At 40.4% G+C, this 17,249-nt stretch overlaps 1 protein-coding gene across 1 annotated transcript in view; it reads right to left on the reverse strand.

The window, feature by feature from the left end:
* FLT1 (fms related receptor tyrosine kinase 1) overlaps positions 1 to 17,249 on the reverse strand; it is a 108,239-nt gene that overhangs the window by 36,287 nt on the left and 54,703 nt on the right. The window contains exons 12-13 of the mRNA XM_082778650.1: positions 10,263 to 10,371; positions 4,042 to 4,332 (exon numbers count right to left, since the gene is read on the reverse strand). Coding sequence (XP_082634776.1) covers positions 4,042 to 4,332; positions 10,263 to 10,371 — 400 coding nt within the window. The remainder of the gene's footprint in view (positions 1 to 4,041; positions 4,333 to 10,262; positions 10,372 to 17,249) is intronic.

Below are 17,249 nucleotides of genomic sequence, written 5' to 3' on the forward strand. Positions count from 1 at the left end.
CTTCCCCCATTTCATATGGCGCTGAAAGGCGTTCTGACAAAGACCAGGGTACTTGCAGTTTTTATGTGCATTATATGGTAACACGTCTCTGTCACACTGGCAACATTCACACGATCCTTTCTGGTATTTTGTTTCCTTAAAAGCAGTGGTGGAGAATCCAGAGAGCTCCTGAGAAATCTCGCAGATGCACTGCAGATTCCCTTGAATTCCCCAGTCTCACAAGAACTGAATTATTTGCAAGTTTTCCTTTCAAGGATGTTGCCAGGATTAGTAGTCACTAACATGGTGAGACACACATTGTAAAATACAAAATAAAACAAAATAAAATAATAAAAAAAAACTCCCCTTGCAGATATTTTCTTGTGGACTGCAGTAGATATCAATACACCATGTTCAAGTATAATACTGGCTGAATTTCTGACACTGTGTTTGGAAGATTACACTCTATCCTTTCACAAAAATTGACTGTCTGTAAGATATTTCCATCTTCACAATCATTATGTTACCAGCTGTGAATAAAAGCTCTCCTGAAATGTTAAGCACCTACGCACCACCAGCTTACACAGTGTTCATGAACCCCGCCGAACTAAAAGCTTTGTCACAATTTAATGTGGGCTACCTTTGCTATGCTCTTATCCCTTGAAATTAATCCAGCATAGTCATGAACCTGCAGTCTGGGGCTTTTCTGAGCCTTAAGTCTGTGATTTCCACGGGTAATGCTATTATTTGTTTACTTCACAGCAGACAATCTGTTCTCACTTCACAACATGCAGTGCTCATGAGAGAGGCTGGACAGCAAATTCTTCACCAAATACCTACACAATGACGTGATCAACAAGCATTGCCTCACAGACAAGAAGACTTCCCCCTTCTCATTGACACCCTCCATGGTTTTTGCACATTCCCATTTTTTGCAACAGCCTATCTATGAGCAAGCAACTTTTGACACACGTACACAAGCTGAGAAGATCCCCATGTTTTGCATTTATCAGCAATAAATGATGGACACCCCAGCCCAGACATCCAAAATGAAGGCGGACAAGATGACACAAACAAAGGCAAGCCACACATTCCATGGGTTATTTGTGATTAATTTTAATTTGTTTATAGCCATACACTAAAGTTGGGTTTTCATATTAAAAACTTTCTTTCTTAGAACTCAAATCCAGTCACCATTCACATACTTCCAATAATTTCTCTGCTGCAATCAGCTGATTTTTCAAGGATTCTGTCAACCTGAGGGTCAGGTTTGCAAGCCACCTGCTTTCTCCTCTCAGTTTTGCAGCGTAGCCATGGGGTGGGAGTTTCAAATGCAGGCTGTGTCTCCCTGCTCTGCTTGCCCCAAAGCTTCAGGGCTGGATGCCAAGGGTCAGACTCTGCTCTCAGTTGCCCCAAGGAACTTCATGGTAGGCAGAGTTTGGCCCAGGGCAGTGACAAGGGGTCACAGCAGGGAGAAGGGGACGCTGGCGTCACAACACACAGCAGACCCAGGGTGGTATGGGAAGGATTTCCATTTCCAAAAGCAAACAATGGCAAGAGGGGAGAACACATTAAAGTTTGTTCATTTTGGGGTATACTTCCCGTTCTGTCCATTTTTTGCCCTTTGTTACTGTTAATGTTGTTTTTTCGCTTATTTTTATTAACCAGTACAAAAATATAAATACAAGCTTTAATTTTAACACTTAAAAAAAAAAAAAAAAGAAAGAAAGAAATATAATTCACACCTTTCTCCCTAAATAATATATTACATAACAAAAGGCAGAGAAACTCCCCAAACCACTGAGGTTCCCCCATCCTCTGAGGACATCAAAAGTGACAGTAGTCTTTATCTGGCCACTGAGAACTGCTTTCCAGAGAGTAGTTTCTCTGTGCCTCCCAACAGAGGAGGCCCCACAGAGATTTCACAACGTCCTTGCACAGCGTGGCCTTCCGAGCACCAGTCAAGACCAGGCTGGCAGGATGTCCACCCAGCAGTAATGCACATCATTGCAATTCACAACCATTTCATGGAGGAGCAGGCTAATGACCTTTTTTTTTTTTTTTTTTTTGATCCACACTCATATTGCCTGGCAACTGGCTGCTACAAGTCATCACACTCCGGCTCCCAAGGCCATGGAAAATTCAGAACGTCCTGTCATCACCGCCCACCTTGCCATCAAACGTCTTCTCACAAAATAGCCTCATCAAAAAGGGGATTCTGTATTGTGATCCTTCTGAAGACTTGCAAATGCTAAAGAGCACATTTGCCCCGTTTTTAAGCCATCACCAATGATTTCACTTGCTTTTTAGGCGTATTTTAGGAAAAAAAAGAGACCCAGGTCCCTTTGCAAGAACACATTGTTTCTGGAAGCCATCACACTAATAATGAACAAAAGAGCTACTGTATACAAGCAGGCTATAGGTGACATTTCAAGATATAAATGATTATTCTTTTCTTTACTCTGACAACTTCCAGGTTATCAATTGTTTTCTAAGCATTTTAGGCTCCATGAAGCTGGCATTATGGGGAAATGCTATTGTTTACCCTTTCACACTTGACAAAAGCAATTCCCACGTGAAAGACAAGTTTAGCCGTGGGACACAGTCTCGATACCTAAAGGAGGAAATAGTCTGGTGAGTTCCCAAGCACAAGAAACTGTCATGTTGTCACCCTCTATTTTAAAAGCACAGCCACTTTGTTCCTTCGCTGTAGCTATTTTGGTCACTACGGTCTGTTTTGTTATGGCTTATGTAAATGCTATATGAATGATCAATCATAAATGTAACCAAAAATAATAAAAGCTATGCATTGTAAAAAAATAAAGTTATCAGATCTATTAAAAATAGTAACTTCTTCCTTATACAGAATTTATAATACACAGAAACATCTCATAGCAAAATTGTGACGAAGGAATTGAAAAGGGAAACAATCACAAGGAAGTTTAAGGTTGCCCTTAATTCTCCTTCAGCAGTTTAGTTGGTTCTTAATCCCCATAATAAATCCAATTGTCATTTGATACCAAAAGCAATGAATATTTTTAATGGCTTCAGTTTTGAACCTCTATTTTTAAAAAACATATTAAACATCTCACTGTGCTGGCTGCAACCTTGTCAGTCATGTTAGTGGGATATTTCTCTTTTAATAAAATAATTACAACATTACAAATTCCTGTATGTTCAGGCCAGGAACAATACTCATGCTTTTTATCATTAGCTTTTTACATTAGTGCAGAACTGACTTTAAAAATTGACCAACACAGCAACTGGAAATCTACCTGGATTTATTTGGAGAAACACAGTTCACGTCTGTCAGTTTTTAAATCATCATTATTATAAATGATATTATAGGTCTGTGCATTATATCAACATTTTTATTTCTTCCCTGCATACTTCCTTTAGAAGATACTTTTTAAGATTAATGTACTTTAGTGTAGAAAATAATTTCAAATAAATAAGCATTAGAACTTGCTCAGCAGGTAATATTTATAAGTCCATCAAGATCAGATTAAAATAAAAAATATATAGTCCAGTCAATCTCAAACTGAGTTGTGCTCATTCTGCACATTAAAGTTAACTTATTAAATGTCCGTTGTTGACTGAAAACAGCAGTTTTTAAAGTTAATCAGTTTATTCAGCTTTGACACTTTTGACGAGGCCGATATCAAAGTGGAAGAAAAGATTGATCCAAAGTTTTCCTGATCGCTCAGTAGGAGACACAGCAAGAGAAAAAAAAACAACATGCAAAATGTAGCACAGGGGATCTTCCAAACCCCAGCTTCCACGTGCTTTGTCAAAGCAGAAAACACCCGTCTGAACTCAACTGGAAGCTCATGCGATATGATTTTGTTTGCTATTCCTCCTATGTCCAACCCATGGGGGAATGTGCACCACCTCAGGGCCTGAAAGGTAGCAACAGCAATAAAAAATCAAGATGATATGAGACACCTGTTACTGTTTAATGAGTCCTTTAATGTTTTACATTGCTTTGTGTTGTACAATCATTCCTTGTGCTCTTATATTTGAGGATCCGAGAGTAAACAGCCTTTTTGTTGCAGTGCTCACCTCTGATTGTAACGTCTTTCTTTTGAAGCACTTCTTTCCCCGTGTATATGTTCCTTGCTCGGCAGATATAGGTGCCTGAGTGTGCCAGGGAAACGTTCTTGATGGTCAGAGTGAGGGTGATGGAGTACTCCTTGTTGAGGGCCCTTCTTGATTTCGTTTGGTTGTTGACTGTCCTTGGTAAAATCCAAGCAATGTCTTTGTACAGGAATTTGTTGGCCGAACAGGACAATACCAAATTCTCTCCTTCAATGGGCATTTTTTCCAAATTAATGTGGAATCCACTCGGTACATCTGTCAAAAATCAAGAACGCCCTTTAGTTTATGTGAAATGAATGAGCCAAAATTAACACGAAATATATTTTCCCCTTTATCAGGAAGCCTTTGAACTAATCAATGTCGTTGTCTTCCTGCTGAAGTCTCTAATCTTTCCTTTCATATGCTAGGCTCTAGCTATTCTTATAATTTGTCTTAGAGCTATGAGACACTTGGGCTTGGACATCAGCTCATGTAAACTGAAGCTGCTCTTGGAAGTATCGAGCTTGTATAAATGTTATGCCAAGTTAAGAAAGACTGGGGCAAGGTACCAAATTATAGACAGCATTCTGGGACTGTGAAAAAAGACAGAAATTCTTGTCTCAGCTGCAGCCTGTGAACTGTGTGAGAGAAGATGAATATCTAGAAGGCGAGAGAAAAATTCTGCAGTTCATCACGCTTGGATATATTTCCTTTTTATTTGTGAGTGGTCAGATAAGTTATGTCTTTTTTTTTTTTTTTTTTTAGTATGCTTAAGATCCAGAAAAAATATGGAATATGTGGTTACGTGCCTGAATTTCCCTCAGAACAGAGGTATTTATTCCATGCACGTAAAGCGTATCAGCCACCCAAGAGGAAAGCAGAATCCATACACTCTGGCCTGGTGCCAACTGGGTGCAGGCAGTATCAAGGCAAAGATCACTCTATTCAGACTACTTAGCATTAAACTTAGGTGAGTAACATCACCTGAGAGAAATCAAGGACTACTGCACCAAAGCATTTCCTCAGCATAAATACGACTTGAGTTTTAACGAGGATTTTGCATAGCAGATAGTTCAGGCAGGAACTGATTTAGCCAACAGGGTAAAAAGCCTGACTTGCAAAGACACACGGGTGGTTGGATGTAATGTTACAGCAGCCTCCAATGCCTTGAGAAGGGCCTGGAACCACGGCCTTCCTGGCCACCTCCTGGCCCTCTCCACTGGGGCTCAGCCATGCCGCCAGCCTAAGTGAAAGTAGAAGCAAGTTCCCGAGAGAAAACACTTCCAAGTTTTTCTCCTAGAATGCAACCTCTCTTGGTTTATTTGTAGCCAATATTCTGATAAAGTCATTTCCTTCTCCCTCCAGTGAAATCGGCTTTGGCCATTTTCAATTGTTCTCTCACTGCTAATTGCTACGGCACTTGGCTGTGAAGTTGCCTCAAGACCGTAAGATCGGTTTCATCTTACATAAGGGAGAATTATGCCTCCTTTTCTTGTCTCTTAGAGCATGAACAGCTCAACACAGACTTTCATTCAGCTTCACATTTGCCAGTGTCACTTCAGTCCTAACGTCACTGCGGCAGGGTGAAGAATATGTCCCCAGAGAACAACATCCCACACCCTCTTTCAGTAACCTCTTTCATTGATTGACCAATCCACCAGAAAGCTTCTTCTGACTCCCTAAATCCCAAATAATAACATTTTATACTGGATTTGTAATGAATTGTTCCTTTTATATTTTATTGTGGTCCTCTTTTTTTCCTCTTTCTGGCAAAGAAAACTATAAAAACCTTTAATGAATTTATTTATGACTACCATCATCACATTCTTTGATATGGAAGAGCATGTGGAAACAGATTCTGGTTTCAGTTCAGTATGTATCAATTGGAAGTGCCACTAAATTGAAAGAAACCTTTCCCTACAGGAGGTACAGCATATTTAAAGTAAAACTTCAAAATGCAGACATCTACTAGTTTTGTGTATGGGCAAAAGTTTATAGTCATGGAATGACACAAGTACCTCCAGAAAGCAATGTAGCCTATTGTCTTCAGATGAGTCAAATTCCAGAGATCCCAGTCTTTCATGATTAATTATGAAGTGTTCTTGCATGACCAGTTTAGGTTTAGATACCCAACTTAATGCTTAAGTTAGATTAAGTGAATCCTGTGCTTGAATTGGTTGAAAAACATTGAATTCTGGAACATTTAAGTCCAACCAAGGTCCAAAGTTTTGATCTAAGAAATTGCTGCATCTTACTCACAGCGTATCTGAAATTGTTCTGATATGTATTAGGAAAGCCAGGGCACTGGCCTAGAATACTGATAATTTTTGGCTTTCACAGGTGCCAGTGCTCAGTAAAAGCTAGGAAGAGCCAAGTAAAACTCTGAAGATGGAACTAAAAATCCCCTGGGACTGAGGCAAGTGATCTATTTTTAACGTAGAAGGATAGCGTGCCAACAGAATAATATAGTTGTAACTACTTCCATGTTGTCAGGTCTGGAGCTCTTCCTAGATGTGTCTTCTGTGAAGAAAGACTATTTTCTGAATAAATCTACGGACAAAAGTAAAATGCACAGGATTCCAAAGGAATCGTTTGTTTAAAGGCTACAAGCCCCCTAATATATGACACCTCTCACCGATTGTTACCGTCTCAGGCTAGCTAAATAACATAGCTGGGAATAATGTAAAAGGGTTTTATTTACTTTAGTGATTTGAAGCTTCCTGTGGAAATAGCTCCCAGGTTTCCTGATGGAAGATTTTGTTTATCTTTGCCAAGCGCCATCAGGAATCTCAAAATAAAATTCGCTTAGTGACATTGGGAAACCAGGGAGATAAGGCAGAGCTGTTCCTGTTTCACCCTCTGTAATTGCAAACACACCCATGGGCCTGCTGTGTGCCAGCAAAACAGCCCAAAATGTAGGGAAAGGGGCAGGATGGAGCGAGTGGGGCTATCATAGTTAAATTTGGTATAAAGGTGTTGCAGAGACTGTTTCAGTATCAGCGAACAGGAATGCTCAGAAATCACCTTTCCATGTCACTTGTACATAAGGCTCACAGCTACTTTTGTCCCTAGAATGAAGATTTGGCTTTAGAAATAGGTCAGTGTGTCAATACCCCCAGAATTGCTTTCATTTGACAAAGGCAATAAGAAAAAGTTACTTCAGAGCCCATGGATTTCACATCCTACACACTCAGGCACAAGGTACAAAACTCTACCATCCTCACACCTCCCTTGAACCCACATGAAACTTGCACTTCGAACCTAGAAAAATTATGAGAGATTTACAATAATTTAAAAATGAGGGGTTGTTGTTACAGGGTCAACTCTACTACACTTTCTTGTTCGTATTTCCTCACAACTGCCTTCCCATGAAGGGGCTGACCGCAAAACTAGGTTTGCTGGGATGGGTTTTACCTCCCCATCACCTTCCCAGTGGTTTCTGCCTATAGAAAAGAGACTCCTCACACCAGCACAGTTTCTCCAGTGGAGCAAGCACTTTTCTTCATCCTCAAGGCATGACCAAGATAGACTCCAAGGAGAGGGATGTCTCCATCTGCTCTCTGGGATCCTTTATGTCCTGTCCCTCTTAAAAAGGGCAGCAGCTCCTCTTCCTACAAGGGATCACCATCTCTGTTTAGACACTTTCTGCTCTTACACTAGGTTTTGTGTGGTTCAGGCTGACTTCATGTGGCACCAAGAAACCCCTATAACGTAACTTAAACTAACCCCAGGCTGTCGCCCAAGATCAGTCGCCAAGAAAGTATTGGTTTTGAACTCATCAGAACAAAATGCTCTGCAGTGTCCTGCTCATTTCGTTCACATCCATCATCATTAGGGTCTCTTGTTTTTTAATTCTTTAGCATGTTATTTAGTGAATGAATGCTGGAGAAATGACGCATTTGTTTCACTGACGTGAAACACAGGCTGTTATCCAGCCACAGCAGTTTGGTCTCAGCCTGACAGAGGAAAATTATGATTACGCCATGCAATCAACTGAAGCGTTATGTGCACGACACAGAAAAATGAATCTAGCTTGATTTTTTTGGAAGAACAAAACAACAGCATTGTTTAAACAAGCTGCCTTCAATCAGTGCAACTGAGCGTCAGCGGATGAACAGGACTTTCCATGTCACACAATTGAAGTGCTCAGCTCCAGGAACTAAAAGGACAAATGCATTTCAACATCACCACCCTATATAGAAAGTTTGCCACCAGTGAAGATGTTAAGAATTTCCAAGCCATAATAAAGCAGCCACTCCTCTTTCTGAACACCAGCCAATACCAAAGTCTTCAAAGGAAAGTCATAATATTCTGCATGTTCTCATGCAAGCTCTGGTATCAAGGAGAAGGATTTCCTTCTATCCCTGGTCAAGATCTGAGACTGTGAGATCTAAGAAGGGAAACTAACTCCCTCATGTCACAACACTAAAACATCCAAAACTTTGAAGGGGAGATTTGCGTACTGCAAATCAAAGTTCAGCTTCATGTGGTTTCTTCCATGTGATGTTTCGAAGACTGAGGAGGAAGAGTTAGAGAAGGTCATATTCAAAGAGCAACAACCTCAATGAGTGTGTCTCAGTGACTGCTCAAAGCTATGTGGGAAGTCCTCACATGAATATACGAATACGGCCCAACTGGCACATTAATTTATGTAGAATTATGTGTCATTGTTAACCTTTCTGTTCAAACAGAAACGATGTAAGGGCAGGGAACAAAGCAAAACTGTGAGTTGAGAGCTGGGGCAGCAGTCATCTTTGAGCTGGCAAATGTTCTTGTCACATCCATTAACAGAACATGGAGATATTTGTCTTGTTTCCATGTTCTAACAAACAACCTGCTTATGCATCACTTATCTGTCTACATTTCAAGGACTACTTCTCCTGCTTAGTACTGAATTTATGTATTTATAGATAATTGGCTCTTTCTAAATGTGGAAGTGTACTATTACAGCCAGAACACTTCAAAAATATAATTTTCGGTCCACAAAATGGTGTGTGTTTGTGTGTGTGTGTGTATGTTCAGATAGGTCTTCTTCCTTTTTTTTTTTTTAAACAAGTCTGGTGTTTGTCTATTCTCCCTTGGTAGTTTTCTGTAGTTAACAGTATGAGTTTCACTAACATTGTTCATCAGAATGATAAGCAGGAGATTGACAAGAAAAACAGATAAGAGAACCAGCAAAAATTAAAACATATACATTGAAATTACTTTTCCTTTTAGCTTCAAGATTATGATTTGTGGAATTAGGTATCAGAATATTTTAACCTTTCATCTTTTGTCATATTTCTGAATGGTTTTCATTTCTTTAATGACCTATTCTGAAAACTGTCATTAGCCTAAGTGCTCCATGAACTACTGCTTTGTAAACAAAACTAAAAATAAATCTTTCACGAGAAAACAAATCCTTTGTTTTGGCATCTGCAGACATTATGCTTCTAAATATTGCAGTAGTTATTATCTTAAACTTGTGTTTTGTTTTTTTTTCCTTCTTCTTTTTTTTTTTTTTTTTTTTTTCAGTAATTCCTAAAGTTAAACTATTTAATTGTTTGTTTTTGAACCTGCAAATGCTTACATAGTTATGGATAAATAACTGGAAACATGCTCGTATACACAGCTAGCACGATGAGTCTTCTCAGTGTCATAGCCCAAATCCTATCCAAGGGCATACTTCTCAGAAGAGGGAGCAAAACTCTTCAGCTTGCACCCTGCCACTTTTCTACCTACAAATAGTCCCTGAGAGCTGTAAGAGGCCACCCAGGTACTCCTGGCCTCCCTCCCCTGGTACCTGTAGATGCTGGCACTGCTCTGGGCAGTGAACTGCTCCTGGTTGGGAGCAGGATGAGGCTGTAGACACAGTCGGTGTCACACATGATGCTGGTGTGTGAGAACACAGTACCACTGCACATACGGCATGACTGCAGAGTCCAGGTGATTTAAAAGGAGGAAGTACAGGTTGCTATATTTGGGAGCAATTTGTGTCACTCTGGGGTATTTGATGAAGGCATGAGTCATTCACCAAACCTGGTGACCTTAGAAATACAGACCAGCTGCTGTGAGAAACAGGAGCACCAATAGGCATGGAATAAGTTTATAAGTGCACATATTGAAACAAGTCTCAAACTTTGGGATATGAAAATTCCATCACAGCCTGACAACTATAATCATAGGACTAAGAAGCATGTTTTGATCTAGTGGGGAATAGATCTTACCTGTTACAATAAAGCTGACATTTCTTTCAGCTTTTCCCACTTTGTTGGATGCCACGCAGCTGTAGATTCCAGAAGATTTGGCGTCAGCTACAACAAGAGTGCTGGCAGTCTGCGAAAGAAAGAAGAGATTCAGCTCTTGTTGGATCACGAGCTCAGTTAATGCTTCCCTTCTCTTTTTTCTGAGTTGATAGTCCTATGATTCAGTCTCTCCATTCATTCAGTGGCAGGCACCACTGAAGCTATTTAAAGGAGGTATCACCACATAAAGTTTTGGAAAGGGTGGAAGAATAACAGGAAAAAAGCTCCTTGAGAGACCATTATATTATCAGAGCTGTCATAGCCAAAAATCTTTGAATGTATCTCTCAGGTTGATTTATCTCTTGGTGCTGATGTGATGATAAGCTACAAAACATTAAACATGACACAACGTGGTCTGCCTGAGGAAACAACCAGCCTGTAGGGCAGCCATGACTGCAAAGGGAATGGATGAGGAATGCCTCAGGCAGTTGGATAACACTGGGAAAAAGAGGTTTGGCACTACGTGCATTTGATTTCTCTTTCATTTTCTCCTGTAAGTGTTAGGTGAGAAATGACAGAGGCAAAGGAGAGGTTTACTCATCCTCTTTTGGACTATCTCCTCTTCTTGGATTTACTACTTCTTTTATTAAGTAATAATATGTTGAGTTTCTTTACATTGCACTCTAGCACCATCTTAAGAGGTTCACACATATTTTCACAAAGTAATATAACTTGCAAGATGAGACTTTGGAAGGCCAGAGGACAAAAGAAAGAACAAAACAAAACATTGTAATAGTAAGAGTTATACCTTCATGGTGATGGAAAGCCATGATCTAATGTCTTGGGCACTAAGTGAGAGAAGAAAGTTATGCACAGGCAGCTGAGGTGTCATTCTGATATGGAACTGAGACATGGGGCATGCATAGGGGGCTCAGCATTAGGACTTGCTCTGAGATACAACAGTAGCTCAATTTTCTGTCTTTCTGTCCCCATTTTAGTTCTTTGGTAAAACGTGTTCTGACTGGAGTTATGGGCAGAACTGGGACAATGATGAAAGGAAATTGTGTGGCCATGGAATCCTGTTGCTTGGAACTGTTTGGCTTTTCTAAAAATCTTTGAAATAATTTCTCTGTAATTAATACATTCTTTTAGGTCTGATTGCTGCAGCTCAGAGAAAACCACAAGAGTGTGAGTCAGTACTAAATAAGGACCAGTTATCTACACTTTTACATAAGCTCTGGCTGAGAATTTGGGCTGCTTCTGCTGCTTACTCAGAGACTTCATGGCAGTCCCCAAACTACTTGCTGTACCCCTAAATAATACAGACCTTCTGTTTTCCCAAAAACATTATTTATTTGAAAACGTCTAATACTTTTCCTCCTATGCAAGCAAACACGGTGAAGTCAAGTCATTTAATTTTGGCCAAGGTATTTGTTTTAGAAAGCTGCCTTATGGCCACATCAAAACAACAAATGATGCTAATAGCACCTCTACCCTGTTAAGCCGTGCCAATGGCCAGCTACCTTTCTGCTAGTAAATTGCATCTCATTTTCAGCTAGAATTTTTCTAATCTACGTTTTTGGCTCTTCTGAAGGAGGGTTAGTAATACCAGATAGGTAATTACAGCCCTTAGAAGAATTCATACAATTTGGCTAAATTCAGTAGGCTGACCTCTATGAATTCCTAATTATAAAGCATGGGTCCAGCCCTGCCTGTATTTCGTCATTCTCTTTGAATTCCTTCCAGTTTTTAAATAAAGTGTGGACACAGGGTCCAGAGGCAGGATTCCTGCAGCTGTTTCATCCACACTAACTTGGGATGGAAGGAAGTCCCACAACATCTGCATGAGGGCCAACGTGGGTGGCTAAGAACTGCTTCTGCCATTCCCAGACTTTCCACAACAAAACCATTCTTTCTTATGTCACTCAACATTACCTCATGGCCCCTTTGCCCAGGTAGCAATGACCTGTGACCCAAAATGCACACTGAAGGAGAATGAGAGTCTTCCTCTCTGACTCCAGGACATTATTGTTATTACTACTACTACTACTACTACTATTATTATCATTAATAATAATAATAATTATTATTATTATTATTATTTATTATTATTATTATTATTATTAATGATAATAATAGTAGTAGTAATAATAATAATTATTACTACTACTAGATAATAATAATATTATTATTAATAATAATATTATTATTAATAATAATAATAATTATTATTATCATTAGTGGTGGTGGTATCAAAGTTTATTTTGTCCTGACATTGTCAGATATTAGTTTTTAATGAAAAAAATAATCTGAATTTTACTGTTCCAACCCACTACAATGTGATTATTACTTTTATTACATTGAGAATATCTCTTACAATCATACTCTAGCAGATAGACTATAATTACTGGCTTGAGTGCTAATAGATTATACTTTTACTTGTATATTAAATGATGATAGGTGATGTTGCCTGGGCACTGAAACCCAGAGATTTATACTTCTACCTTGTTCCCAGCATTGCTTTGGTTTTGAACAACTTGCATTGTCCCAAATAATCCTCGAGCACAGGCTAAGGAACATTCCCAACTAGCAACTTGCATGTAACCACCACCTTTGGAGGGTAAGGGAGATAAATGTAATGAACACAGGCCCTATTATTGACTAATACAGAGATAGCCATAGTGTCTAGAAAAAGCAAGGCTGACTTTGCAACATAACAGAGTATTTTAGAGACAAATTGTCTCTGTGTAAATCTTTGAGCTCATAAATTAGTCATAAAGATAAGATAACATCTCTTTGAGCAGGTCGTGAGCCCTCCAGTGGTGCAATCTGCGTTCTGCACTGTGGATGCCAGCCAAAACCCACCAGAGAAGCGGTGTATACAAAACGAAGCGTGGCATGATTCTGTTTATTGAGTAATTATAGCTGTTGAGATCAGTCTGTTCTGTGTGGTTTCCCTATACAGCTATTGCTGCAAAAGGAACAAGAGAAAAAGTCTTCACAGCCTTGTGTTGTCTCTCTTTGCAACAGAGAGTTTCAGGCCATGGATTTGCAACCAGATAATGCACAAAAAGTCTGAATCCAGTTGCCATGATCAGAGAGAGAGGAAAAAAACCTTCCTGGCATGCCTGACATGTTGAGCCTTCTTCTCTGTCCACAAACTCCATTTGCCACCAAAGCTTCGATCCTTTCTGCCTCCTCCCTGCACCCATCGCAGCTGAAGCACTTTGCTACAGGCCCATTTCAGAGCCTGGGGAAGTGAATCACTCACTGCTGCTGCTTCTGCCAGCAAATAAAAGAGGCATAAAGCAGACACCCTGAGATGGAAGAGGAAGTTACAGATTTTCTCATGGTGGAAAGTGATGAGGAAAAGACTTGGGGGGTGTACAAAAAGTGCAAAGCAGTGTGCGTGGTCTTTGTGGTTGGAGGCAGGGCAGTCTGATGGTTCTCCTGGAGTGTCTGCTTGAATTTCTCTCATCCCATAGTAGCTTAGATAGAGGATTGCCACTGCTTCAGCTGATGGCAGTGAAGCAAGTGGAGGTTTCAGTTGGTAGCATGACTCTTAGAAAGCCTCTGTGCATATATATGCTCCATTCAGAGACTGTTGTACTAACTAGGAAATAAATGAAAATATGATCTCCTCACCCTCTTGGATTTATCTTTGGCTAAAGGAACATTATTTAGGAAGACAAATGTTGAAATATTGGCAGTACACCATCAGATTATTCTGTTTATGCCAAAGACACATGATCTGTATGCCTCACGCTGGGAAGGACCATCAGTGCAAAACATCTGGACAACATGGTTCATCTTCAGGACCACCAATATGGCCACAGAATAAACACTAAAATATCTTCAGTAGCAGGACATGAATATGTGCAGAATAACACTTCTTTCCCCAGGTCAGACAAGCAAGCAGAGCTTCAGTTTCCCTCTGTAGAGCTTCAGTTTCCTTCTTGAGCAGGCCGTGGGACTGAACGCATCCCTCTGACTCACAAGGAGGTTGCCCTACAGACAACTACACACCACCACAGACACCTCCTGTTCCCCTTCTCAGGCCGTACATAGAGTAAAGCAAGATTAGATTCACGCCTCCCCCACAGACCCAGGAAGGGAATGGGTTTCAGGAGTTGCAGCTCAGCAGAGGCAAGTGCCAAGTTCTCCTGGTTTTAATCTCACCAAGTGCTAGGCTCTGCTGGCACCTCCAAGTCATCTATTTAAATGTGTTGACAGAATTTCTAGTAGCACTCAGGAGGGCCTCAAGAGAAGTTACAATGTGCTGAAAGAGAGGCAGGCTACACTCCCAGTGCTATCTTTAGCCTGGCTTCCTAGGAAGATCACACTGTCTGCCCATCCATCTGTCTGCCACTCCTCTGTCCTCGGTAATTTTTTAACCCATTGCCTGCGTTCAACCAAAATTGACAGATAATCTCAAAGTTCAAAAGTTCTCCTATGTTTTATGGGAACTATATGTTGGGTAGAGGAGAAAGACTAAAACAACTGCTGCTGTAATGAACTAAACTGCTCTTTCTTTTATTTTGGGTACCAGCTGGCCAATCAGCATGGGTGTACGGGCTAGTCAGAGGGCACATACGGGGACTCAGGACAAGCAGAACATGTACTTCCTCATCTCATCAGTAAGGAGGGGACATCGGAGAGAGCTAGAAGCTTAGGGCTTGGCATAGAAGACACAGAAGAGATGGAGTTGTCCTATATTCCAAGGCTACACCTTATAGGTCGTGTCCAAGAGGGACTGACTCTCCACCTTGATGTTGTGACAGTTTCTAACATTACCCACAGATAGCATGTGTTAGAAGGACCCATTATTGCCAGCCAAACCAGAGATGGACAAGTGCGAGCCTGGCTTTGGTCTTGTAGAACCTTCTTACAGGGTCATTACTTTCCACTTGTGCTAAAATCAGGTGGCTTTATCACTTGCAAAGGATGGGACCACTAAAAATTTGTGTCAGTAAGGTATTAGGTATTTATGCATAGGAAAAAAAAAAAAAAAGGCCATACGTATATATATATATGAATAAGCACAACTTCATGTATTGGTATTCTTTATACCCATCTGCCCTTCTGTCTACTATCTCCTTCCCTGGATTTTCTCATCCTTTCTTCTTGGCCAACACCTTCTACTTTCATACATCTGAATCCACCTTCTTAGCCATCTTCTGTGCATTCTCCACCCCCAGGATCTTTGTCCAGTCTCTCCTGCAACTCCCTGTCCCTGATATACCTGTACAAGGAGTACTACCTCCTTCTTTCAAAGCTGTTGATTATCCAATGTGTGGTTTATCTAATGAATGCACACACAGGAGGGAATATGCATATACTGCAGTGGTACCAATGAACACCTGAGCTCTTTGCATCTCATTATGGCAGGTCATTCACAAGTCAACATTTTAAGAAACCACTGATCAGGCTAGTAGTAATCATAATCATAATCAATATTAGCCCTGAGCTATAGTTAGGAGATAGCTTTGGGTAGGAACACTGAGAAGTGATGGTTTTTAGCAGTTGAATGACAAGAGAGTGCCTGAGATCTGTTCACATGATAAGCCTAAGAATAGGTCAGTTTTGTAGGAAGTCACCAAAAACGTCCAAAAATAAAGAGAATGAAAATTTGGGTGGGGAAATCAAATCACTTCAGGAGTTGTTTTATGATCAAGTATTATGACTTCTGTTACAAACTTCTTCCATTATGCTACTTGTGTTTCTCAATGTCTGTTTAGAGAGGCTTCAGCGGAAATGTTACTAAAACACTGTTGTCACGGTTTCTCTGTCACCAGAAGAATAATGCAGAACAGGCTTCCTGCGTTACTTTAACCATACAGACACGAGGTTTGAAGTATTTCTAACTTTAAATATATACTTGTGGCTACCTGGATAACCACAGACAAACAAACATCCAATCAACCTACCGCAGAGAAAGGCCAACTTTTGGAAGGATTCATATACTGCACATACAGGAAACTAAGGAACTGGCATGAGGTCTCTAACCAAGGTGAAAGTGGCTACCTTTATTGATAAAAGAAACCTTTTGACCTTTCCTTGTTCATCTCTTTCCTTGATTACAATAATCTCATCCGGTGGTCACCCCCATTTCTGCTTTCATGCTAACCCAAAAGTGTAACTTTTTGAGACTCTTCATCCATTTCCTACTGCTTTGTCTCCTACTACTTTGTTGTTCCCATTGAGCTTTGAGATTGTTTGTACCATGCTTGCTATGCTCGGATGTGGAAGTGGGGTAGACACTCTGTTTAGATAGCAGGACTCCATTGATGTGGAAGTGCCTCGGCGAGCTGTTCTTAACTGTGTGCAGTAGCAGAACTGCTCACAGTAGCAGTTCATCAGAGCCAGACGCTTGTGATGACGTGCTGCATTCAGTGAGCTCAGTGCTATTAACAGTTTTACAATACCCCCAGCACATGAGGAAGGGTTTTGTCTGAACTCTGTCCCTTGGAGTTTGCTCCAGGAGACCAAGAATGACTCTTGGACTGCAAAGAGTGAAAAGCTATAGACTCCCACAGAAAAAAAAAAAATAAATAAAAAAATTCCTGGATGCTCTAGAGCAGCTGTGTGCACACAAATCATGCAACTCACTGTTTGGCCAGGAACCCAGGCTTAGAGAGCATTTTCTACTTACAATAGCATTCCAGCTGTGCTTGAAAAGCTACGGAAGAGCAGCAGAAATGAAGAAACCTTTGAAAAGCATTTCTCAGAAGCAGAGAGAATTCACTTCAAGCTAAGAACTTGAAAACTATAGATGACATGCATATTTCCAGCACGGATGGCATGCAAAGCAGAAGCCAGGCAGAAGTATCTATCTTCAAGCTGCATTCTTCCTAACAGCACCACAACCAGGTACACTTAAAAAAGATGGGCAAACAGATTGTTTCACTCGCCTGCCCTTCCCCATAGGAAGAAAAAAGGATAAAGCAGTACAAGACAGACCTTTCTTAG

This window comes from Aythya marila (assembly GCF_965140915.1).
Source record: "Aythya marila genome assembly, chromosome: 1".
Classification (NCBI taxonomy): Eukaryota; Metazoa; Chordata; class Aves; order Anseriformes; family Anatidae; genus Aythya; species Aythya marila.